This window comes from Penicillium expansum, assembly GCF_000769745.1.
Source record: "Penicillium expansum strain MD-8 chromosome Unknown contig46, whole genome shotgun sequence".
NCBI lineage: Eukaryota > Fungi > Ascomycota > Eurotiomycetes > Eurotiales > Aspergillaceae > Penicillium > Penicillium expansum.
Window position 1 is genome coordinate 14,227 of NW_015971183.1, and position 25,178 is coordinate 39,404.

The window sequence follows — 25,178 nt, forward strand, 5'->3', positions numbered from 1 at the left end:
AACCTCTTTTTCATGTAATTAATAATTATACTAGATGTTTAATTCCCAATATCCTCCCATTCGCATTCGCATTCCCGTTTGAGAAAATGCGAAATTTACAGTTAGGATGGTTGGAATTCTAGGAAAAGAGCATATGTAGATGATCATTACAACTCTCAACATCGAGTCCAATTGATAATTTTAGGCCTTCCAAGTCTGAAACTCGAGTCTCAGATAGTTGTACAATCTACGGCATACAAATATTCTAATTGGACTCAAAAAGCCATAGATACACCGCCCCCAGATAAGCGGCGGCAAAATAAGCCCCCCGCGTCGATAAACAAGCAAGGGCAGCTCACGACATAGATATCCCTGAGAAGCTTGGGGAGTGAGACGAGTTGATCGTAACGTGAAGAGTATGCCACAAACGATCTGGAATTCCACGACCACCCTCACCGCACCTGCTCCGATTGAACAATTGTCTTTGTTTATCAGTTGACGTCTTATCAATTGTGAGCACCCAAACGAATAACACCGTCTCTTCTCTTCCTTCTCTCCTTTTGCAGTCTTGAAATCTTGCCATCCTGAGATATATTTCACATACTTTATCTAATTGAATCAGATTGATCGGATAGCAACATTATTTCATCCCACACAATCATCCCGAGTCCACTTTCGAGCACCATCACATACGGCCCAACCCCACACTCCGTCCTTGTGATAGGTGACTGCCGGTCGTGAATTTGACAATCCACCATTAGTCTCGACAGATCTATTCTTGATTCATGTGCATCGTTGTCCTCCAGTGACTTGGATAAATCGCCAAAATGCCGCCTCCCATCGATCCGGAAACCATTTACACCAAGCAAACTTGCATCGGTAGGTGTTTCAATACTTGGGCCTTCAGGGATCATGAGCTTCATGTGGTTGCTGACCGTTTTGTGATTCCTTAGGCGGTGGAAGCTTCGGTAAAGTTTTCAAAGGGTAAGTCGAGGACCTTCCACATCAACGTCTTGGTACAACAAACAGCTGACCTAATTCGGACGATCAGTCTGGATAGACGCACTGGAGAATCAGTGGCTATCAAAATCATTGACGTTGAGAATGCTGAGGATGATGTCGACGATATCATCAAGGAGATTGCCATCTTATCCGAGCTGAAGTCGCCCTATGTCACCAAGTACCATGGCTCATACTTGAAGGGGTCCAACCTGTGGATTATCATGGAGTTCTGCGCTGGTGGTAGTTGCCATGGTCTCTTGCGACCTGGTGTGATCCACGAAGAGTACATTGCCATTATTTTAAGGGAGCTTCTGCGCGGGCTAGACTATCTACACAGTGACCAGAAGCTGCATCGAGACATTAAAGGTACGAAGATCTCAATTAGCTGAAAGGACAATGTGTGGCGACTAACACTTTTGATTGCAGCTGCCAACGTTCTTCTCAGCGCGAGTGGTCAAGTTAAATTGGCGGACTTTGGCGTGTCGGGACAACTGTCGGCAACAATGACCAAGAAGAATACCTTTGTAGGCACTCCTTTCTGGATGGCTCCCGAAGTCATCAAGCAATCTGGATACGATTACAAGGCCGATATTTGGTCCTTGGGTATCACAGCAATTGAACTGGCTTGCGGTGATCCTCCGTACGCCGACATTCACCCGATGAAGGTGCTTTTTTTGATTCCCAAGAACCCGCCCCCCACATTGGTAGGCGATTTTAGTAAGCCTTTCAAGCAGTTTGTTGAACTGTGCTTGCGCCGAGACCCTAAGGAGCGGCCATCAGCCAAGGAGCTTCTTGAGCATCCGTTTGTGAAGCGTGCCAAAAGAACAACGTACCTGACAGAACTCATCGAGCGCGCAGAGCGCTGGCAAATAACTCATCGGGGTCAAGATGACGAGGACGAATATGATGATGGGTATGATGATAGAGAAGCCGATCAAACAGCAACCGCCAGGACACAGGAAAAAGAAGACCTTTGGGATTTTGGGACCGTTCGTCCTGTGGGAAAGGCATCTGCACCCCCGTTGCGCCCTATGAAAGGCTCTGAAACCAATGCGCGAACAAATGAGACAGAAGAGTGGGATCTGTGTGATGAGACACCCCAACAAGTCGGAACATTCCAGACTCAATCACACGCTCAAGTGGCCCCGGCAAACCCTGCTTTCAATGTTTCTCCTACCAAAACCCCTCTTCCTCCATCTGCTCCATCTTCCCCTTTCAAGCAACGCCCCTCCCAGACCGCACTTCCTCCACGCAAAGTCGTGTCTCCAGTGGCTAGCAAACCCGCGGCAGACAGCCCTCCCATGAGAGGATTGAACGAACAATATGCACAGGCAGCGCCTCACTACACTAACAAACTTGATACTGCTTCTTCGGCCAAACCTACCTCCGCGGTCAGTAACCAGGGCACTCCTGCCAAACAACTCTCCAGCATTACCCTCCACGACCAATACCGCACCCCATCCGCTCAAATTGTGCCCAAGCCAGCTCCACTTTCTCGCACAATTGCTGATCCGCTGGAACACCAGCCACAGTCTCCACGCATCCCTCAAGTCGCCCTCCCAAGACATACAGATCCGCTGCAACATGCAAAGCCAGTTTCTGGACTCAAGTCCAAGCGCGCACCATCAAACATGGATGACCGTGCTATCCCCCACCGCTCCACCCCTCCCACTCCCACTTCCAGTGACCACAAGCGTTCCACCCGACCTCTCCCTGAGCCTGAGCGTGCAACCGCTTGTGGAACCGTGATCCTCCCAGCCCTCCGTGCAGCCATGGACCGCCGCCGCAACCACCTCGTCCGTCTCGAACCCGGACGTAACCCCAACGAGCCCCCGCCTACCCCAGAAGAAGAAAAGGACTTTGACCGCAGCGTCCGCATCCATCATGGCCTGGAGAAGGTTGCCGAAGACATTGCTCGAGCTTTCAACAGCCTCCACCATTGGGATATGGAGAGCCCTGTTGACATGGGTGGTGGTGTTGATGCTGTTCTCGACGCCTTCCTCGAGGAGGTCCTCGTTCGATTGCAGCCCCGCACTGACCCGTAATGAACATGTCTGAATTTTGTTTGAGTAGAAATGAGTGTTCCCAATGGAGTTTCTAGGCCCTGTACTTCGCGCTGTTTACTCCTTGTTTTCTTTGTTTCTTGAGGCCTTGGTCTCCTCTTCTTTCATGTATGTTATGTGTAGGAGTTAACACTGTAATTGGAACTCTTATCTCTGCTCTTAGTTCTTGCTCTCACTTGCATGACTGCGCTCCCTGATCGGGGCCCGTGTTAGAAGATTACCTGCTCGGCTGATATTGACCTTGTGTGGTCTTTTCTCTTCTTTTCTTATTTTCAACAGTTGCCTAAACCTCACCAATAGGGATTTGCAAAGGTATGCTTTATTCAAATGAAATGATGAAGTGATGCCGCGGAAGGAATATTCATGCTAAAATCATAAAACTATAATCTAACAAGGTGTCTCCATAATGTCACATTTTAGAGTATTATATTCATGTTTTCTTTTTGTTTGCAACCCTCTTCATTGAGAACGCCTTATATCCTTTCATCCTCATCTAGGTGTCGCAGTCTATAACATGTTTACCTAAATTCACAAGCTTGTTCAAAGCCCACTTATATCACTCCTATGTCAGCAGACTGAAGGCCACATGGTGAGCTATGTGGAGAGAGAGAGAGAGAGAGAGAGAGAGAGATTAGATGGAATATGACAAAGGCAGATGTCTTAGGTGGTGCATAAAGAGGCTAATGTATTTAGGACCCGGATGTACCGTGGATATGGTAGTTTGTTCCATGGTTCTGCTAAACTCTCTTTTAGTTTAAATTTAGATGGTGGTTTCTGGCTCATTTTCTTTGTTAATATAAATTACCGATTCCGTGCGAAACGCGTCTGCTGGTAAGCTATCTCTAGATGAGGAGACTGATAGAAGAAATTTGGTCAGCGCTGAAAATTTTGATCCCCACCACAGGAGAAGGGCCGACATAGTATATACCTTACTAATGAAAGTGGCCGTGAGGATACGAGTGCAAAATTCACCTACACAGGGTCATGCAGTAATCGAAACTCCCATGGCGGGTGTTCGTAAATTTATGACAGTAGAAGGTAGCACGGATTTTCATCTTAGCATTCGCTCCTAGCCCTTGGTACCATGTTTATTCATTGCGTGCTCTGTAAAATCTGAACCAATCTCAACACCCGAAAAGAGGAATACATTGATTCGACCTGCACTCAACAGTGTGCGCAAAATCGTGACACGCCTTGTTTGTTGAGTTTACAAAATGAACTGATGCTAGGGTCGTTCAGCTGAGCCAATACCGTGCAATGGATATGATATCCCCACCACACTCGGTCTTCACATGACTTCGGTGCTCGAATGTCTTCTTCAGTCCATAGGCAAGAAGCGACTGAAAAAAGGACGCAAGTGATGAGGAGATAGTGCCTCTAGGATGGTCGGAACAGCCAATCCGTCTCTGGCGTCGGAATCAGGTAGTTGGTGATGTTAAATTCATTTGCATTGGAGGGATGGCCGCTATCATCTACTGACCCAGTTGGAGGTGCCGGGCCAGCATCTGTCAATCCATGAATCGACATCGGATTTGGTACAGGCTCTGAAATTTCCAAATGAGAGGGGTTAGAGGTAGATAGATCAGGAGCCCGAGCAGGCGGAACACGGGGAACATTAAAGAAACCAAAAACATCGAGGTATTCGAGTTCGTTGGGGGCGAAGTTGCGTGCAGGCATTGTCGGGAAGGGTGGCTGGGGCTGGTGGCTCTCGCCAATGCCATTGTCGGCGGGGGACTCTCGTGGTTGACGCGAAATCAAAAAGTCCAGGTCGAATGCACAGCGACGCATATCGGCGAGAATCTTCACTGTCGATGGTGTGGATCGTTCACCATCTGTGGCGATGGATTGCTGATACTCGTTGTACTCGTCCAGGACGCGTTGAAGGATGCTGCTGTATCGCTCGGCGACTTTCCAGTATTTTCCTAATTGAAATAGAGTATCCACAAAAAAGATGATATCGGGGCTGACGGTATGTGCAATGGTTGAGCCGTGGACGAGGAGTAGGCGTGCCGAGACCCAGAGAGTGAAGGCGAATGGCGGACCCATCTTGTCTAGCATGCTGTGCTCTACAACAAACCTTGTAACTGATAGAATGTTTTCGACAGCTAGTAGGCATCGCTGGCTGGCACTATATGAGGGCGTAAAGATTGGAGATCGGGTTGTCGGGTATGCTGCGGAGGAGTGCAGACGAATCACAGCCCTAGAGTGATCAACTTGTTAATTGGTTGGAACAGAAAGATGAAGATGCAGCCGACTCACGTTTGGTAGGTTGCATGTAATTGTACCCAATCGCTGTGCAGAGCCCGCCCATTCTTGGGCCCACTGAAGAGTCGGGACGAGTTTTCGTAGGCGTATTCCGCTGGGAGATTGAACTCCCACGATGTAAGCTCGCTGTCGAGTTTGCGATAAGTAGCCTGCCATTCTGCGACGTCGGAGAGAGCTCCGATATCCACAGGCCGTTTCAAGAACAAGTGAATCCGCGAGAGGATACCCAAGATTTCAATATAAAGACCGAAAGATCCAACGTTCTCAGCTTTAGTGAGATAATCCGCACGGTCACTGGAGCATCGGAACCACCGTGTCTCAACAGGCTGATTCTTTATAAAATAATCATCCTTGCAAGGGAGTTTGCGGTCGATATCTCTGTCGTCCAAGGCGAAATTGAATGCAGTCGCTAGGGTGGAATATCGATCCAGCAAGTAGACCATCCAAAACAAACGACGTCTACCCTCATCTTCAATCCAAGAGTCTGCCTCTGAAAGAGTAACAGCTCTCAGAGTATAGATTGAGGGATAGAGGGGGTTGATAAGAGAAGACTTTGATTCCACAGCCAACCCTAGCTGAACTACGGATCGGGTAATCAGGGCAAGTAGCTTCCAACCCGGTGGCCCATTGGAAGATCCAACCAAATCAAGAGCCAAAATCACGAGTGCCTGAAGTGCCTTGACGGAAGAATTTTCCAGGCCATACAGGACGACCTTTTGTTTGGATGAGTCATGATAGCGCTTTCTGCTCCGGTCATCAAGTCTGCCGTCGGAAGAAAAACGCAGAGTAGTTGCCACAATTGCATACAGCACCATTCGGTCTGCTTCGTCTAGTGGCGACGGGCCAAAAAATGTATCCAGGGTTGTTCGCCGGTGGAGGATCGGGCACCAGGAATTGATGTGTTCGAAATAGAGATCTACCAAAGCATATAGCAAGTCATATGGTGGCAGATCTAGATCAGGATTAGTAAGAGATTGCTCTTGGTTTGAGTATATGCTAACGGGAACCTTCAAAGATGATTCGTTTCCTGTGTAATCATGATGTGCGTTTTGGGTATGTAACAACTGGCCAACCGGCACTGTTGACATGTCATGTTGTAGATGATTATGTGAGACATTCTTCACAGAGCCATCTGATGGACTGTGGGTTGACACATCCGCACGGCGTGAGGGCAGAGTAACGGCAGACCCAGGGTCGTTGAAGTACAGGGCCGCACTAGGACTGGGTCCGTGGACTGCCGACGGCTCGGATGGGGAGCTATATGAAAGATGCCCAGTGGCGGGTAACTCGTGGCCCATTGAAGACTGGCTTTGCAGCATATGCATCTCGATAAGCCGAGCTTGCGATTGGATAATATCTTCCAATCGATCTGGTGTACGAGTGAGACATGAAATAGACGAGAAGACTGCACAAAAACTTACCAAGTCGTTGTTCCAACTCCTTTCCATAGCCAGCTCTCAACCCAGGCTTCTTTCGTTCTCTATATTCACATAGCTGGCCATTTCGGGTACACCAGCCACAGCTCGGTTGTACTCGATCTGGGTTTATTAATGTTAGAAATGGAACATTTGCCTAGGGTCTTTTTACGACATACCGCATTTGACCTTTCGCTGCTTGCATAGCTCACACCTTGGTAGGGTTAGCCGGGGTTAAGTTCGTTTGATATAAATACGGGTAGCCGAGCCGATTCAGGTACGCACGAGACAGTGAGGGGGCGTTTTCGCTTCAAGGCTCTTGTGGAGCCATTGAGTCCAATATGATCGTTATCAGAATCTGAAGAATAATCTGCACTCTGATCTCGGTTTGGATCGTCGAATTGCTGATTGGAGGACAGGGTCTCCTGGGCGGGAAGCGCAGTGTTCGGCATTTTGATTTAGCGAGATAGCAATTCGCCCTATCAGGGACCGAGCATGATGCAGCGCCGATTTACGGTGAGATGTCCGAATAGGCTGGGATAGCCTGGTATGTTGTTATTAAAAAGAGGGAACTTTGAAATGGTCTCCACGATCGTCAGAATTTAATCCGAGGGAAAGAGAAAGAAGAAACAGAAATGATTGGACTCATGGAGCTAAGGCCTAAGGCAGAAACTGGGGCACCCCGCATTCTCCGCTTTTAGAATCTCCTGGTTTACTTCGATTACTCGATTACTTCTGTTTCTTGCATTTCTTTGAGATTTAATTCCATTTAAGTAAATAGCAGATTATAATATTTGGAAGAGTATCACCAAGCAGTTTGTACCCTAAAAAGGGAGTGAGCAAACGGTTCAACAACAACCCGTGGTCAATACTAGTCCATAGAAGAGTTGCAAGGCTTACTTTGTCCAGTGTAGTCTCTGGCTTATTATAGAGCCATTGTTTAAAGCAAAATTTAAATTTGTATATGCATGAGTTTTGGGGGTACTTTTGCCTTAGATACTATTCGCTAACTTTACCGGGCACTATTCATAAAAGTGGCCTCGAGTTGGACTCTTACAATATACAGATCAAGCTTTTCATGATGGCTCCTTGTAACATCTACTAGCCCAAGATTGCTAACGTGTCACTATAGTCTACTCGGTGTAAGCCCAGTGTCATCGCGTTCCAAAACAACCAATAAATGCGAGATTTAGGGCTTTATCAATAAATCTTTTAATTTGTACACGCCCTAAACCAACCATTTCTACTAGTACCAACCAGTCCCATTTTTTCTACCAACATCAGTCGCTAGAGTAAATGCGCATACTCCAAGTAGAACAAGGCAGTCATCCGGGGTTACCTCAAGTCCGCGGCTACCCCAAGTCCTCGGTATTTGTACAGTGTTAACTCCGATACGTGATGCTTAAAGCAGATCTGTTGTGCTCTTGTCTAGTTATCATTACCTTAATGATGGCTACTACTAAGCTCACCTGGCTCATCACTGGCTGCTCCTCCGGCTTTGGCCTTTCCTTGGCCCGCGCCGCCCAGGCTGGCGGACACAAGGTCATTGCGACCTCGCGCAATCCATTCCAGACACCCGTACTGGTTGCCGAGATTGAGTCTAAGGGGGGCAAATGGGTCCAGCTTGATGTGGACAGTCGCGAGAGTGGCGATATCATCACCGAGCTTGAAAGTCACGGTGACCATATTGACGTCCTGGTCAACAACGCCGGCTATTCCATCTACGCCCCCATCGAGACTTTCGATGAGGATGAAGTGAGGACCCAGATGGAGACCATGTACTTTGGCCCCTTGCGTCTTATCCGGGCTATTCTGCCCCATATGCGCCAACGAAGATCCGGGGTGATAGTCAACATGAGCAGCGGGGCTTCGCTTGACGGTATTCCCACCATGGGGGTGTATGCGAGTGCAAAGGCTGGATTGGACGGTATGTGTCACAAGCTTATCGCCAGGAATAATAGCTAATTATTAGTTCAATAGCTCTCACCAAGATCCTTGCTAAGGAGGTTGCCCCATTCAACATCCGCACTCTGACTGTCGTTCTCGGAACCTTCAACACCAACATGCCCAACACGGTGGTTCTAGGCAAGAACCCACTGCCGGATGACTATAATGGAACCTTCACCGAGCAGATTCAGGGTCTTTTGGTCAGCGGGAAGATCAAGCCAAACGGTGACAAGGACAAGGCAATGGCGGCTGTGTACCAGGTTGTTACTGGCGAAGGAGTTGGCGAAGGTCGTCAAGCCGAGAAGCTTCTCCCTCTGGGAAGTGATATGACCCCTCGACTCGAAGGAGTTCAGGAATATCTCGGTCATGCTTTGGAGGTGTTTTGCTCTGTGACCAACAGTGTGGATGTCGATAAATAGATCATTCTTCCCTTCTCGAGCTTTTCTGCTTCACCTCCCTGTTTGAGCCTTTGAAGTTTGAAAACTATAACCCATAGATTATGGAATTTCAAGAGTATTTTTGTCCGGCCCACACTTAGCGCGATCATAATAAAATAGCATGTGTTGTCGCAACAAATTCTCCGCGTCGGCGTTTGTCCGTCTCTCGGGTTAGCAATGCCCCGAGCTCGCCTCGGCATGTGGAATTCGTTGAAATAGACGTGAATCCCCCGCAATTGTTGGATTTCTGCTTTCATTTCTTTTGATATCTTCTCCTGTGGACAATCATTGAATTCTTCTTCTCTTGAGATTTGCTCATTTCATACATCATGGGTTCAACAACGGAATTCCCCCGCATTAAGGAAGTCCGCACCTTTATCATTGATGGTGTTGGCTCTGGCGGTGATTACCACAATGTAAGAACTTTGAGATGGCAATTGTCTCGATATTTGACATGCTAACTATCAATACAGGTCAAGGGAGGCCACTGGCTGGTCGACAGCAACATTTCCACACCCATGACCAAGTGGGCACAATTCCGTGGCTCGCGAACGTCATGGGGCATTAATGTTTTGGGATCATTTTGTGTGGAAATTGAGGCCACTGATGGCACCAAGGGCTTTGCGACTGGTTTCGGAGGTCCGCCTGCATGCTGGCTGACCCAGCAACATTTCAATCGCTTCCTGGTTGGCGCGGGTATGTATACCATCTCACATACATAGAACAATGGATCTTTCTGACGAACTGTATTTCAACAGACCCCCGCGACACAAACGATCTCTTTGAGAAGATGTACCGCGCCTCGATGTTCTACGGCCGCAAGGGTCTACCCGTCGCTGTGATCTCGGTCATTGACCTCGCTCTATGGGATCTGCAGGGTAAGATCCGCAAAGAGCCTGTCTACAAGCTGATCGGAGGTGCCACTCGAACCCGACTGAACTTCTACTGCACCGGTCCCCAGCCTGGCTCCGCAAAGGCCGCCGGCTTTATTGGCGCCAAGGTGGCTCTGCCACACGGTCCTGACGAGGGTACTGAGGGCCTCTTGAAGAACGTTGAATACCTGCGTCAGCAGCGCGAGAAAGTTGGTGCTGACTTCCCACTACGCGTGGACTGCTACATGTCCTTGACTGTTCCCTACACAATCCAGCTAGTCAAGCGCTGCGAGGCTATTGGGCTCGATATTGACTGGTGGGAGGAGTGCCTTTCGCCCGATGACTTCGACGGCCATGCGCTCCTCAAGCGTGCCCACCCCACTGTCACATTCACCACTGGCGAGCACGAGTACTCCCGCTACGGCTTCCGCAAGCTGATTGAGGGCCGCAACGTTGACATCCTCCAGCCCGATGTGATGTGGGTTGGTGGAATGACTGAGCTACTCAAGGTCTCTGCTATGGCTGCTGCCTACGATCTTCCCGTTGTGCCCCATGCATCAGGCCCCTACTCGTACCACTTTGTCGTCTCCCAGTCGAACAGTCCCTTCCAGGAATATCTTGCCAACTCTGCCGATGGTCACACCGTCGAGCCTGTGTTTGGTAACCTTTTCTTGAATGAGCCCATTCCTACCAAGGGCTACCTTGATGTCTCTGTCTTGGACAAACCCGGGTTTGGTCTAGAACTCAACCCCGCTGCTCCTTTGATCCCTGCTGCTGCTATCCTTACGCCGGCACCCCAGAAGTCCCTACGCGCACCCGACAACGAGGAGGCGGCTAATGGCTCTGCGTAAAAATTTGGGTGATTTGGTGGAATCTTTTGCTATCTTTATTTCTTTTGATATATTTCATGTTCATCAGCTATTTACGCACTATACGAGAGTCATGTACATACACATCGGATTTTAGGATTCTTTAAATTACGTCTCATACTGATCATCATTTAAAAAGTACGGTGGTTGTCGCACTCTCCGCGTACAGGCGGTATAGAAACAATTCAATCAGTGATACTTTAATGTAAGAAACATATGTAAAATCAACACCTACTCCGTCTATAAATATTCCAAGACTTGAGTTTTATGGAGTGAGAATGGACCCCCTATAAGCAGCGGGAGGCACCTAAATCTACAATGGAGTAGAGGGTATTTTTACACTTCATCGCTCTTACTATTCGTGTCTTATCATTATCATGTTACACAGGGTAGTCCAAATGAAGAAATTACTCTACTTTTTACTGCTTATATACTTCTTCAATTGGTTCTCGTCGTAGGTCAATCTGCTTCTAATATTCAATAAATGATCGAAGACTCGAAGGGACGACCATTTTCAATTCCCCGGCTCGAAATAGGAAGCTGTTTCTCAGAAAGATACCCCCTCCCGTTGTCGAATTTGAGCGACCTCCCTGGCGTCATTCCAACATTCTAAACAGGCCCACGGGCAAACCCACTTCCCCATTGGCATTAGCAGCCAGGGTGCACGCCGATGGAGTTAGTTCCAGGAGAACCAAAGGTGTTCTCTCCAGTGGGGCATCCCTTGTGGTCGGTGTTGCGGCCATTACAGCCAGCATGGTTCCAGGTCCAGATATTCGCATCATCAAGATTGGAAACAATCAAGCAAGCGGTGTTGTCGGCGGGAATGCAAGCGCTAGGAGAGGACAGATCGGCATCGAAGACGGTAGTACAGTCGGTGCAGGACGAGGTCCTGCAAGCCTACACCTTTGCATGACTGCGCTTGACAAGAGGAGACTCGGAGTTACGAGCAAGGATGATGTTGGCCATCTCCTCAGATTTATGGTAGGCGAAGTTCTCATCACGGATCATGACCATTGTATGAGGAGACGATGTTGGAGAGGCCAAGTTGGACTGGACGCCAAAGGCGAGCAACACCATGGTGCCCCAAGCAAAGTCTTTGATAGAAGGCATGATAGGCAGAGTTTGGTCAAGATGATCAGTTTTTGGAGCAAGATATTCAAAACTGGATTTTGCTAAACCGAGGAATAGACTGCGTTGAAAGAGTAGAATAGTCGGAACTGGAGGACTGTCTGATCTCTCTTGCTTAGAGCCAAAGGCCTTATTTATATGATTCCCTTCCACCCCTGTAGAACCCATTATTCTATTGAATTCGAATATGTAATGTAATCAAAAAAAAGCGTCTAGGTCAGATCACCAGATCACTACCTAGGTAGTTGGTGGTCATTACTACATACATACTAGCAGGGGTCTAACAGTAATCACCTATTTATCAAAAAGAAAGATGATCAAATCATCATGTCCACGGAGGTCACCAAAATATTTTTGATTACATTTGATTTTAAATGAATGTATTATATTATCCATTTCTCTAATTAACTTTTATTAAGAATCCCAGTTGATCCTCCCTAGTTAACGTGGGGCTCTGATCCTACAGAATCTAGATTAGCGCTGTCAATGTAGGGTGATACCTTCATCACTAGTGTTGTATAGGGTCTGCATCGCCAGTTCACATTCTAACTCGGCCTGCTTTCAGTCGATGAAAAGTTCATAGATCAAGAGATAATAGGCTTTGTTTTATGGAGTACTTTATTTCTGTTTCTCTTACAAATGAATGAGGGATTTCTGTATTTACAGGGGTGGAAGAGAAGCCGATAAAGATAGCTTCAATTTCAAAAATGAAAAGATTCCAATACACTATCCACGTATACTATTCAACAACTTTAACCCTTCACTATATATGAACAAAGCAGAGAAAGGGCTTGAAGTTAATCTTACTTAAGTTTGAGTATATAATTAGGGTGTTTTATGAAAAGTCTACCTAACTGTAAGACCATTATGTAGAAAAAAAAAAAAAAGAGATACTTCGGTATAACCTTGGAAGAGTTATATATTACACTCTATCCCACATGTTCTAATGTATCACCAAGATGGCAATATAGCTTTAAATACTGCCACTTTAAAACGCCCCGGAACATGAAAGAAGATACCTAAACAAACCCAAAGCCTCTGCTTCAAATGCTTTCATCCAACCACTTCCTGAGTTACTGTCCTAGCTTCTTTCCAATGGCCTGCAATATCTGTGTCGCAATAACTTCTAAGAAAAAGGATCATAAATCAGAAAAACTAAACATGGGCTGACCCACCTGGTGCATGGTGGCCCCCAACTGGGCCGCCCCGGGGCTAGATACTCGGGGGCCAACGGGGGCCAATGCATCCCCCAAACGAAGATCCACGATTTAGCAAATAGATTTCTCATTCTCCACTGATACATTAGTGCCAGGGGGGTAATGCCCACAAATCAGAAGGTCTTGGCCTGGTTTTAGCGCCAAGTCCCTACTTTTTGTATCAAATTATCTGCGACAGCCCACAAGACATATCCTTACCTAAAAGAGAAAAGGCCCCCAAATCTTTATAAATGAAGTCTGCATTAGAGCCTTGGACGACGTCATGTATAACTTAGTATTGCATGGATGTTGTAGATTGTCGTTAATTTTAAAGCAGATCCCCAGCGCCATCAAACTTTGCGTTTATTAAGAAAATCACCTGGGCAACTTTGGAAGCTATGTATTCATCAATGCCCAATCCCAACTCATCTCCTTCTCTCTTCTAATCACTCTCAGCCCCCCTAATTTTGAGTTCATCCTCATTCCCCACGGTAATAAAATGGAACCACTCGCACCCATCAAAAAACCCATCGCTATCCGTCCGGAACATGTTGCTTCCTCAACCACAACAATTCAAGTGAAGCAACACAGTGTGGGCTGGTCCAGCGGCAACTTCACAATTTCAAGCACCCCAACTGCCGAAGAGCCCCTTCTAAACAAGCTCTTTAGCGTGGACGGTGATATTGCATCATGGTCTCAGCGACGACATTTCTGTGACGCCTCCGGCCTTCCCCTTTTTGATATATCTCGGAAAAAGGCAGGAGTAACATGGTATATCCATCGTCCCAACGAAAGCAGCAGTAAAGAAGCCGCTTCCGAACCTATTGCTACAGTTGTGCCTCAATGGAGCGCCCTCAAAGACAAATTTGATGTGCATCTTCAGAATGCTGCTGCAAATGGAGAGGAGACAATACTGGAGGTTCGCGGGCAGAATATCTGGAAGACCAAAACAAACGTTTATCACTGTGGTAATTTGGTGATGGTGGTAAAATTGATGGATATTGCTGCGGTGTACCTCCCCATAAAACGCCCGTCATGGGAAGTGGTGGTGGCAGAAGGGATGGACCTTTCGCTAGTGAGATGACCTATTTTTTGCCCCAGAGGGTCCATCGGATCGATAAGATTGCTAATGTTTGACAGGGCTCAGTCATTGCTGTTCTTCTAGCTACAGTGTTATACCAGAGCAGTGAGTCCCCATTGAACACCCTCATGAACTCGGGTTACTGATTCTCCAAACAGGCGGCAAAGGGAAGGCGCCGGTGAAGAGCGACGGCCCCACTGAGGGAAACAAGAGATAAATGAAGATAAAGAAAAAATCGAAAAGGAAGTGTTGACCGAAAGTACAAGGGCGGCTTGAATATGGCTAGGGGCATACCTAGGTATTAGTATTGATCAGGACGGGTGTAGCCTTAATGACACCAGGGCATGAAAAGGAGCAAAACAAGACAATATTGTCGCAAAGACTAGCCCTAACGAATGTTACCTGTGTTTCGAAATAAATCACCAGAACTATCAAAAGCATTCTCCCTAAAAAACAATTTGACCCCTCCAAATGTCAATTAGCCTAATCCGAAGTACCTTTCTAGGTGATCTGCCCTGTCTCTGCCATTTGCCGGAGATGTGGGGTTACCCCACACACTCGGGGTAACATCAACACGAAATCCCGAGCTTATCGAGAAATCTATCCACTTCACCCCAGGTGATAATTGCGAGAATTGCAAAGGACACCTCTCCATTTCTAACATTCCCAATGGCGTTCCCACAGTTACTAATTGGTAAAGTCGCCGCCATCACCGGTGGCCTCACCGGCATTGGACGGGTAGGATATCTCATATCCGAATATGAATGGATTCAGACAGAAAAACTAACCAAGTTATAGGCAATTGCCCTTGATTACATCCGCCATGGAGCCAAAGTCTCCATCAGCCACCTCGGTGGCGAAAAGGAAGATGCGCTTCTAGAAGCACTGCGCAAAGACGTGAACGAGATCGAAGCCGAAGCAGCCACCCGATTCCTCACGGTATCCGGTGACATTTCACAACCAGAGACAGGCCAGAATTTCGTCGCGAAGACCGTCGAGGCATTTGGTCGTCTAGATGTATTCGTCAGCAACGCAGGCGTGTGCCAGTTTGCTGAATTCCTAGAGTGAGTTATATCCATTTACCATTCCACCCCTCTTCTCCTCTCTAACGACCCCGCCAGACTCGAACCCTCCCTCTTAAACCATACAATCTCAACAAACCTCTCAGGCGCATTCTACGCCACCCAAGCCGCAGCCCGCCAAATGGCACTCATCCAGTCGCCATCGGGCGGCTCCATCATCGGCGTGAGCTCCATCTCCGCTCTGGTTGGTGGTGCTCAGCAGACACATTACACCCCCACCAAGGCCGGTGTGCTGAGTCTCATGCAGTCGTGTGCGTGTGCACTCGGCAAATACGGTATTAGGTGTAATGCGCTCCTACCGGGGACTATCCGGACACAGCTTAACGAGGAGGATATGAAAGATCCCGTCAAGCGGAGTTATATGGAGGGTCGGATTCCGTTGGGCAGGCTGGGTCAACCGCGGGATTTGGCTGGGCCGGCTGTTTTCTTGGCCTGTGAGGAATTGAGTAGTTATGTGACCGGTGCGCAGCTACTGGTCGATGGTGGGTTATTTGTTAACCTACAATGAAGATGTATATAGTGTTTATTCTTTTTTGGATGTCCTAGCTACTTCTTCATGAATATATGTATTTCAAGCCCATGTAACTTTACATCTCTATGCTTCGTAGTAAGAATATCTAAATCTCTATATATCATAAGCATGCAAAGCAACAGACCCCCATACACCCCTCTTTTCTTCCTCGGACAGTCCCCTCCGTTCCAAAACCTCCTCTACCACACGTCTCCATCTACCCCAAGCGACATCATTCCCACCACCGCCAACATTACACACCGGCCAATCCGATCCAAACATAACACGTTCCGCCCCGAAAACGTCAAAAACAACATCAGTCCATGGCTGCACGCGTTCAACAATTTCCCCAAAATCCGGTTCCGACTCCGCCTCTAACGGTTGAAGCTCCGAAAAAGCCCCAGAAAGCTTCATATAAGTCCTAGGATTTGCTCTGGCCATCTTAGTCACAAGATCCTTCCACTCAAGGAACTCGGGATGAGAACGAATATCATCACCCAATCGAAGGTTAGGCTTGCACAAATGATCTATAGTAGTTAGCAAGAACGACCTCAACCGGGGACCTCACTAAAAGAAAGAGAAAAGAATGACCTACTAATAACAATCGTAACCGCCTGATCGCCCTCCAACCCGCCATAAACCAACCCCATCATCTCAACCGCCTCCCTCAACTGCCCCAACCCCCCAGACCTCGCATCAACCCCAAGATCAAAAACAAACCCTTCCCTCCCCAACCACTTCAAACCCGCAACAAACCCATGCCCAAGCATCGTTCCCGCAACCTTATCCTGCACCAAATACCTAACCCCCCTAACCTTCCCCCAAACCTCCTCCCCCGTGCGACCACGCACCTGCTCCATATACTCTCTCAGCACATCCGGTCCACCGGGCACAGGCGCCCACGGCACAATTCCCAGACAGAGCTCCTTGTCCTGCGGGACATGACCCTCGCCTTGGACGGGCGTGCCGAGGGCTATGCGTGTTAAGAGGGAGACTTCGTCCAGGGCGTGTTGCCAGCCGTGGTTTGGTGGGGTTGAGTCGGTGATTGAGGAGAGACGGTCTGTTTCGAGGAATATGAAGCCCCGGAGAAGGGGGGTAGTGTTGGATTGTGTTATTGCGTGGCGGTATTCATTTACGCTGTGTTGGGTGCCCAGTGGGTTGTTGGGGTTGTGCCAGGATAGGGTCCTTAGGTGTGTTTCTGGGAAGAGGTGGATGTGGGAGTCCACTATTGGGATTTGGGTTGTTGGTGTCATGGCTTTGGGTTGTTTATTTGGGATGCTGTGTTTTGGCTGGTGTGGGGTTTAGTTTAAGTTGTAGATTGCTTGAAAGATGGGGATGCGGGGTTGCTTATTCTTACAAAGTACTCTTGGTGTCTGGTTCTAGGGGTTTTGCGCGAGACGTTCGTAGACAGTAATATTTTTGGGGGGAATGTTGAGATCCTTCAGTCAATGCGAGCTAAAACTCGTCGGTGGTTCTTGTCCCGAATTCAGAGCTTGGTGGAGACAGTAATTTCAGATATAAAAAGGGTTCAAAATAGTTGGCTATTGAATTCCACGTATATTCTACAGAACTACACTATCAGAGAGTAATGATATATATAGGACAAAAAGAGATTCATGTGCACGAGAAAGAATCAGGAGTATACATACACCAAGTGGATAACACCACGAGGGCAACAAAGGGACTGCATCAGGGAACATAAGAGGGAAAACACAGTAACAGTAACAGAAGTAAGGTAAAAGGCATGTGAACAACCCCTTCTGCAGTGACACAGCAGAAGGGACAGGGTATGTATGCGTGCATGCCTAAGCGGCATGCAGTAAAATTTCAAGTTCAAAAGGAGAAACAAAAGACAAGAAAAAGTAAAGGTAACGTTCCAAATTGCAACTCGCAAGGTCGTCTTCGCCATGATCAGGGAGCAACGAAGATGTGAATGGAATGCGATGCAATAATCCATGTTTTCCCCCAGCACGATATACTGCTCCCAGTTCGATCTATACAAGGTTTCCTCTGCATCCACAAGTCCTCAAAGCTAGTCATCCATGGGCTTGTCCTCCAGAGTGACTCTGTTGGGTTCACTTTCAGCGATGCTGCTTCGGTTGCTGTCTGTGCCACTGGCTCCGACAGCTGAGCCAGTGGGGAAGCTGGACAAGCTACCAAGGCCTGGCTTGCGGCTGGATCGAGCGCCAGAAGAGCGGGACATGGAATTGCGCTTATCGAACTCGGCAGATGCTACAGCCGGAGTAGGAGTAGGAGTTGGAGAGTCATCGGAGGCTGTCTCGGCAAGAACGGGAGGGGGACTGGGGGAGCTCGAGTGGCCACTGGTGCTGGTATCAGCCGAGGCAGGAGACTCCGTGTACGTGCCATTGGTAACAGGCTCAGTAACTTGGGTGTTCACGACAGGGGCATCCTCAGATCCGGTCTGTGGAGCCTTGCTGGGTGGTACATCTAGACTACCGCGGGCGGATCTGCGATCCGAAGGGCTGTTGACATTGATCGGGAACCGGCCGATCTCCGAAGCACCGCTCGAGCGGTCGCGTCGATGCCGTTGGCGATTGGCGGGACTGGTTGCCCGGCTGCGGTTGACAATGGCTCGCTGGCGGGCCTCCATCGCTGCACGACGGTTACTCTCGTCCGTGCTGATGGCGCGTGGACGGTTGGAGCTGGAGCTGGTAATTCCGAGGGCACTCGATTGGCGCTTCAGCTCGCCGAAGATGGAGTCCTTGTGAGCAAACAGATCGCGGATCAGACGGTAGCTGTGGCGCTCGTTCATCGTCAAGCTGCTCTCGATGCGAGGGCGGAGAATGCAAGGGGAAAAGGCCTGTGCCAACGAAGTGATGTATTCTTCGTCGGCCGAGGTCAAATCAATCAGGCGCGTGAAGTGAGTCATAATGGCATCAAGCGTAGCGATATTGACAAGGCGGAGTTGTCCAAGGGTGCTTTGCAGAACCTTGATCCGACCTTCTTCCGTGGTCTCATGAGCGGTGGTGGAATAAATCGTCTTGACGATTTCGTAAACTTGTGAGGAAACCAATGAGTCTATCTGGGGATTAGCATAAACCTATATGAAGGCACCGAGCGACGAACCTGGCAACTCAAGAAGGTACAATCTTAGAACGCTTGCAATAACTGGGATTTCGAACTGAGGCAACGCCTCGGCATAATCAGTCTTGCTGTTGTTCAAAACTTGACGAAGCTTATGCGTCGTGCTTAAATCAACCTCAGTCAGCCAGATCATTCGCCGTGTTTCATCCCCTTCAAGTTCAGGGTAGCCTGTAGGATTTGTGAGCTTTGGTTCATGAATCTGAGCATATTCCATGGATTCCTTACGGTTGTCTAGGTAGGTCAGAATGGTGGTCACCAGGATCGGAACCCGTTTGCGGTCGGCACGGGCTCTAGCTTCAAGGTCGACACCAAAGTTTTGTTCTGGTGGAAATTAAAATTAGCAACGTTGTATCTCTGGGTAATAACCACGTTTGTACCTTCAACGGAACCATAGTAGTTCTCGTATGCTTGGATCTTAGGTACGAATCCACCAGTGCGGTAGTTCTCCAGCAGATATCTCAAGTCGCCGAGGGGCTGAATTGTTTCCTGATATAGCATCATATGATCCACTGTGCTCTGAAGGTTGGGGATAACATTGCTAATTGCGCCCGAGAAGTCAAGAACCACGGCTTTGATGGCCTTGAGGCGGTCAAGCTCGCACTGCTCCATGTACTTCAGCTGGCCAATGACTTCTTCCTCCAGCCGGCATCGGATCTGGTCAAGCTTACGAACGGCAACCTTGTACCGTTCATCGGCTTCCAAAGCCTCCCTCCGGAGCTTCTCTGAAGGTGTCTCGTTCGGGTAAGGGTTGTTGAGAGGATTCCAGCCAGACAACATCTCAGAGACAGACGCAATAGGCGAGTCATTGCCGGTGCCGTCCTCACTTGATGCCACTGAGGTGACACGCATGAGAGGCTTCTTCTTTTCTGGGATACCAGTGAGCTGGAAAACCTTGGGTCGCCACTGGTAGTTCATCTTGGAGCTATTGGCAAAAACATTGCCCATATTTCCAACCAAGCGAAGAAGACCGTTGTTTACCATATCCTGACCAATTATCTCCACCTGAGCGAGGTTCTCGGCCTCCATGTAGGTTTGGATATATTGGGCAATATCGGCACCGGTGGATACATTCAAATAGGTGCCGATAATGGGAACCTTCGCCTCGCCAAGCTTGATGTTATCAAGCATATGGGAGAGGAGTTTCTTCAGGTGATCCGGCGGGAATATCCGCTCACCCAACTCGATGGGGTCTTCCTCGGGCTCTTCCTCTGTGGGGAGAACGATCTTCGGGGGAGCTTTGATCTTGGGGCTCGATTCAGGGTCTTGGAAAGCAAGTTTGTTCTCTTCTTCCAGGTCCTCAACGACACGACACTTGTTGAAGTAAGTACTGCGCAACTTCCTTACCAACTCGGCTTGCTTGGTGTGTTCCTTGATGCGGGACTGGAGGAGGTCATGCGAATACTGAACACGCAGCTCGTGCTGCTCGCCCCAACGTCGGAAGGGGGATACGACCAATTCACGGATATTGTTGGCGATCTTCTGGTGGTTTTTGGAGGCCTCGACCATCTCGGTGCGGATTCCTTCGTATGCCTGTAATAGGATTCGCGCAACGTCAGCCTTTCTTCCCTCCGGTCCATTTCATGCGTCGGAAACGAACCTTTCTAACACTGGCACCATCATCCTTGCCGAATCCCACCGAAGTCACCCTATCCACGCTCGGGGCAATGTCTCCCATGCGGAGTCCATACTGCTCTTCTGCGTCTGCACGCATAGACGCAATGACCAGAATCTGCTTGTTCTCGACAACTCCCTGTTGCAGCTTCCCATACAGTACCCCTAGACCCGAAGCATAGTCGGGGGTCCAGAAAGAGTCCGCGAAACCGGGCATTATGGCGGCGGCTAAAAGGCTGATTCAGGCCGTTAAGCGGAGACACGTTGTGATCGGCGTAAGAAGAGAGAGCGATCCGGCAGGTGATACCAGTAATTTCGTAGGTTCAGAGCAAAACACGAGTCGTAAAAGGGTGGGAGAAGCGCGAAAATGAGAGTCAATCGGGGCGAATTAACGGTGGGCGGCCACTGAGGCTCTAGGTTTGCGATATGGACAAGGACACCGAGAGAAGACCAGCTGGCTTGGTTGTCAATTCAATATCCAGTCTTTACGCTGGATGAGACTGCGCATAGACCGAGACGCCAATGACGAAGGAGGGAAGATCACTTTGGAATGTGAGAGAAGAGAGTGCGCAGGGTGTTAAGCGCCGGTTCGCGGAAAAATTCGAGGCTAAAAGGAGCGAAAGCCAGGCCAAGCAGATTGCGATGCAAGTCGGCAGGAAGCTGGCAACAAAAACAAAGAAAGACAGAAATGGGAAAGATGAAGATGGAGATGGAGATAGAGTAGATGAAGTTCTTGGATTTCCAGATCGTAGGGCGTCATGTGGCTCGTATTCTTACGGGGATACGACGGATTCGTGTACATCTGAGACCAATACAGCCCAGCAAAAGTCCTTTGGGTTACAACTTGGCTCCTGTCCCCACCGTCTTTGAATCCACTTAGGCTATTTTTGGGATTGAAAATTACATTGGGGTGGTAATAGGCTGCAAATCTTTAAATTTGGGTGTTTTTTTCAGGCGTTGAAGAAAAAAACAAAAAAAGGGGGGGTTGGTGTGTGGCTTGGAGACTCTCTGTTTTTGTTTACAATTGAGTTGCATTGACATCAAATGTGGCTGAGCCTTGTTCGAGGGTAATTGATATACATTCAATCAATATATATATTACAGAATATGCAATATAGTCCAATAGTAGAATAGTACAATATATTATGTGGCACCTTACCCCTAAGCCGTTGATCATGTCTGACTCCCTGGGTCAAACGTTCCCCCACAAGTATTTTGTGCCAAGGCTGGAGGCTCGAGAGGATGATCTACGTTAATATAATGCCTTGTAGGTTATCAAAAGGAGTTTATGCTCATTATTGAAATATTGAAATATGAATGTTTTGTATGATATTCATGGAAAAAATTATGGTATCGTGATTATCTTTAAAACAAGCGTTCAAGGTGAGATGGCCTTCAAATATCAAGATGTACATAAGGTGGATGTCGTCGAGAGAAAATGTAATAAAAAGACATGACATCTGATTAACAGAAGAAGTTCCAGACCCTCTTCCACGCAGGCCATTGTTTTTGCTCGGCCCGCTCCTGCTCCACCAAATGCTGGATATCAAGGTCGCGACGACCGGTGTTCAAATCGGCCTCGGAGGGGAGAATAAACTTGGTTTTGTAAATGACCTTATACCCGATGTAGGAAACCAGAACCACGGGGGCGGCCAAGTAGACAGAGAAGAAGTTGTAGGCAATCTCCTGGGCGGTCATGTCTGCGTAACCAATGGGAGCGAAACCAACCCAGAACTGGGCAATCAGCACGAGACAGTTGAAGATAAGACCGATCCACGAGCCAATGAGGCCAGGCTGAGAACGGAAGGCCAGCTCGTCCAGGCTGTGGCCCTGTACCTTCCAAGCACGACGAAAGAGGATGTGGGCACCGCACACGGAGCCCCAGGTGAAAATAGACGACAGACCCGAGATGGCCATCATCCAGGAGAAGGCGGTAGTCTGCACGTCGGAGGCGGCGAGGTAGCAAAGCAGACCCAAGGCAGACGCAACCAGAATGGCGGGAAGAGGACGACCCTGGCGATCGATGTATGCGAGGAACTTGGGGGCTTGACCCTGCTCGGCAAGGGCAGCAAGAGTACGCGAGGATCCGTAGACGGAGGAGTTACCGACAGAGAGGACAGCAATCATGATGACGACGTTCATAATCGAAGGCAGAGCTTTGATTCCTGCATTCTCAATGGCGATGACGAAAGGAGAGGCTTTGGCATCGGCAGAGGAGGTACCGCTGATAAGTTTGGGGTCGTCGTATCTCACCAGCATACCGACAACGGTAAGGGAAACCACGTAGAAGAGAGCAATACGCCAGAAGACCTGCTTCACGGCAGTCGGGAGGGACTTGCGGGGGTTGGCGGTTTCGGCGGCAGCAAGACCAACAAGTTCGGTTCCAGCAAAGGCAAACGCGGCGTTGACGAACACACTGCAGAGACCCTTGAAACCGTTCCTGAATGCACCTGGGTCGTACCAGTACTTGGCGCCGATGTATCCACCTTCGGGACCACCACCACAGTTGATGACAATTCCAAGGATGCTAATAATCGAGTTAGTTAGACGGTCAAGTTGCAGAAAACAGCAGCGTAACTTACATGAAACCAATGACGGCAATGACCTTGATGATGGAGAAGACAAATTCAGCTTCACCATAACCTCGCACACCGAACATGTTGATTGAGACAATCAGAACCCAGAAGATGGTTACCCAGGCAGCATTTGAAACACCTGGACTCCAATAATCGACTGTGATAGAAGCAGCGACGATCTCCAAGGGCAAGACAACGAGCCACTGAAGAGCGTAATTCCAACCCATTGCAAAACCCCAAGCAGGGTCCACGAAACGAGTCGAGTAATGGGCGAAAGAACCGGCAACGGGGAAGAGGACTGCCATTTCACCCAAGGCGTGAACTGTACAGTAAAGCATGGCTCCAATCAAAATATAGGCAATCAAAACTGAGGCGGGACCACCGGCGGCCAAAACGGATCCGGAACCGACGAAGAGACCAGTACCTACATAGTAAATTGAAATTAGCAAGGTTGAATGAAAGAAGAATCGACGGAGAACATACCAATAGAACCACCAATAGCAATCATCTGCAGATGACGCCCTTTCAAGCGACGCTGCAGGGGGGAGTTGGCAGTGTTATGGGCGGCATTCTCGAGATCGAAGCCAGAGCCATCAGCTCCAGCATGGCCGGAGACAGTGTGGTTGGGGTCTCTCTTGAAACTGTCCATGATCCGTTGGCCCATGCCTCCCCGTGTTGGAGATGAATCGCCATAGGCTGGGGGACCGTCCGAGCCAGTCTGGACGGTGCTTTCCTCGAACTTCTTCTCCTCCATGATGTGTATGTGAATAGGGTTTTGTTCGGAGAAGGGTAGACAGAAATGTACGTTTGATCGACCTGAGAATTCCGGAGAATTTGAGGTCTATGAACCAACACACGGGTGAAACAAATAGTAGTTTGATCGTTTAGAGAGGGGGGGTGAGCGAGGGTATAAATACAAACCAGTCCAATTTCAGATAAAAAGCGATATAATTATTTTTACGTTCCATATAATCAAATCTAATGTAATTAAATCAAAAGCACCCACATCTATCTGCTTTCATGCGCTTAGACCAACTAGAGTTTCGCACTAATAACATTTCAGACTCCAATCTTCTGATAGTCTTGGCATGTTCTGGGTAACGCTCGAGCCTGAGAGTAGATGAACAAATTATCTTCCTTTTTTACTCCGTATTCCGGATTTAATTATGATTTATTTATGATGCATGTACTTTGTAAATACCTAAAATGTTATTCGAGGTTATGCGTTACACATGGTCATGATTCATGCATAGTCGCGGAAGAAAGCTGCAAACGGCCAGAGCCTTTCACGGGGAGATAAGCCATTAGAGCTTGGCAACATGGTGTTTCACCTTTCTATCTTATTGTTTAAACCAGCAAGGGGTAAATTGAGATAATTATTGCGAGTCAAGGATGTGCCCGGGTGGAACCTTGTCTGTTAGACGCCACCTGGGCACTACTTATCTATGTATTATCTTTCGCGTGATTTAGTATGTCACGATCTCACCTCAGGTCATAGATATCCTCTACACCCAGCTCCCGAGCTTGAATATCTCCACGACCTAGCTTACTCGTATTACATGAATAGTCATGCTGACAAGTCTTGAGTGACTTTATCCAGGATGATATTCCCGTGTCTGGTTGGCTTGAGAAAAAAAAAAAGCCAAGCTTCTGGAGCCCAAAGACGGCAAATCCCCAGATCCACTAAACCCCATCTGTCGGTCTCTCCGCACTCTACCCGTGGGAGATAGTCGATCATTGCCCAATCAGGGAACCGCAGGAGATAAGAGCACACATCCCTTCCAAAGTTTCCAAGGTTCCTCCAGGGCCTCCACCTGGCCATCATGGCGTCCCCGGGTGCCTCATAATCTTTCTTCTCGAACACTTTATCGTGGAGAGCTGACATTCTAGGTTTTGGCAAAATAACCTTAGAATATACTATTACTCTACAATATACTAATGTACTGTTCATTGGACGGAAGGGGGTGATCCTTTTCGTTTCCCATCCCTTGCCTATGGGAAGGCTTCCCGACGGACCCCGTTCCTGTGGCATGCGCTAT

The 25,178-nt window shown here is 48.4% G+C and overlaps 11 protein-coding genes across 11 annotated transcripts; 5 read left to right on the forward strand and 6 right to left on the reverse strand.

Annotated features, from left to right (window-relative positions):
* Positions 1–334: 334 nt before the first annotated feature.
* On the reverse strand, positions 335–737 carry PEX2_015550 (uncharacterized protein; the record flags this gene model as incomplete). Its single annotated transcript, XM_016738831.1, has 2 exons — positions 335–563; positions 634–737. The coding sequence occupies 2 exons, from the start codon at positions 735–737 to the stop codon at positions 335–337; spliced, it is 333 nt and encodes a 110-aa protein (XP_016602348.1).
* Positions 738–806: 69 nt separating this feature from the next.
* PEX2_015560 (putative Ste20-like serine/threonine protein kinase) lies at positions 807–3,026 on the forward strand (the record flags this gene model as incomplete). Its single annotated transcript, XM_016738832.1, has 4 exons — positions 807–858; positions 933–963; positions 1,031–1,347; positions 1,408–3,026. 4 exons carry the CDS (start codon positions 807–809, stop codon positions 3,024–3,026), a joined length of 2,019 nt encoding a protein of 672 aa, XP_016602349.1.
* A 1,395-nt stretch (positions 3,027–4,421) lies between these two features.
* On the reverse strand, positions 4,422–7,176 carry PEX2_015570 (putative C6 transcription factor; the record flags this gene model as incomplete). The annotated part of the gene is made up of 5 exons (XM_016738833.1): positions 4,422–5,244; positions 5,304–6,678; positions 6,731–6,847; positions 6,904–6,938; positions 7,010–7,176. 5 exons carry the CDS (start codon positions 7,174–7,176, stop codon positions 4,422–4,424), a joined length of 2,517 nt encoding a protein of 838 aa, XP_016602350.1.
* Positions 7,177–8,170: 994 nt separating this feature from the next.
* PEX2_015580 (SDR family oxidoreductase) lies at positions 8,171–9,090 on the forward strand (the record flags this gene model as incomplete). Its single annotated transcript, XM_016738834.1, has 2 exons — positions 8,171–8,651; positions 8,705–9,090. 2 exons carry the CDS (start codon positions 8,171–8,173, stop codon positions 9,088–9,090), a joined length of 867 nt encoding a protein of 288 aa, XP_016602351.1.
* Positions 9,091–9,437: 347 nt separating this feature from the next.
* PEX2_015590 (L-rhamnonate dehydratase) lies at positions 9,438–10,831 on the forward strand (the record flags this gene model as incomplete). The annotated part of the gene is made up of 3 exons (XM_016738835.1): positions 9,438–9,524; positions 9,582–9,804; positions 9,867–10,831. 3 exons carry the CDS (start codon positions 9,438–9,440, stop codon positions 10,829–10,831), a joined length of 1,275 nt encoding a protein of 424 aa, XP_016602352.1.
* Positions 10,832–11,497: 666 nt separating this feature from the next.
* On the reverse strand, positions 11,498–11,959 carry PEX2_015600 (uncharacterized protein; the record flags this gene model as incomplete). The annotated part of the gene is made up of 2 exons (XM_016738836.1): positions 11,498–11,681; positions 11,751–11,959. The coding sequence occupies 2 exons, from the start codon at positions 11,957–11,959 to the stop codon at positions 11,498–11,500; spliced, it is 393 nt and encodes a 130-aa protein (XP_016602353.1).
* Positions 11,960–13,672: 1,713 nt separating this feature from the next.
* Positions 13,673–14,471, forward strand: PEX2_015610 (uncharacterized protein; the record flags this gene model as incomplete). Its single annotated transcript, XM_016738837.1, has 3 exons — positions 13,673–14,248; positions 14,314–14,359; positions 14,413–14,471. The coding sequence occupies 3 exons, from the start codon at positions 13,673–13,675 to the stop codon at positions 14,469–14,471; spliced, it is 681 nt and encodes a 226-aa protein (XP_016602354.1).
* A 452-nt stretch (positions 14,472–14,923) lies between these two features.
* Positions 14,924–15,844, forward strand: PEX2_015620 (SDR family NAD(P)-dependent oxidoreductase; the record flags this gene model as incomplete). The annotated part of the gene is made up of 3 exons (XM_016738838.1): positions 14,924–14,992; positions 15,053–15,318; positions 15,376–15,844. The coding sequence occupies 3 exons, from the start codon at positions 14,924–14,926 to the stop codon at positions 15,842–15,844; spliced, it is 804 nt and encodes a 267-aa protein (XP_016602355.1).
* Positions 15,845–15,961: 117 nt separating this feature from the next.
* PEX2_015630 (uncharacterized protein) lies at positions 15,962–17,100 on the reverse strand (the record flags this gene model as incomplete). Its single annotated transcript, XM_016738839.1, has 2 exons — positions 15,962–16,374; positions 16,443–17,100. 2 exons carry the CDS (start codon positions 17,098–17,100, stop codon positions 15,962–15,964), a joined length of 1,071 nt encoding a protein of 356 aa, XP_016602356.1.
* A 779-nt stretch (positions 17,101–17,879) lies between these two features.
* Positions 17,880–20,780, reverse strand: PEX2_015640 (GTPase-activating protein RGD2; the record flags this gene model as incomplete). Its single annotated transcript, XM_016738840.1, has 4 exons — positions 17,880–18,886; positions 18,935–19,273; positions 19,330–20,482; positions 20,550–20,780. The coding sequence occupies 4 exons, from the start codon at positions 20,778–20,780 to the stop codon at positions 17,880–17,882; spliced, it is 2,730 nt and encodes a 909-aa protein (XP_016602357.1).
* A 1,247-nt stretch (positions 20,781–22,027) lies between these two features.
* PEX2_015650 (amino acid permease GAP1) lies at positions 22,028–23,893 on the reverse strand (the record flags this gene model as incomplete). The annotated part of the gene is made up of 3 exons (XM_016738841.1): positions 22,028–23,090; positions 23,146–23,563; positions 23,623–23,893. 3 exons carry the CDS (start codon positions 23,891–23,893, stop codon positions 22,028–22,030), a joined length of 1,752 nt encoding a protein of 583 aa, XP_016602358.1.
* Positions 23,894–25,178: the final 1,285 nt, after the last annotated feature.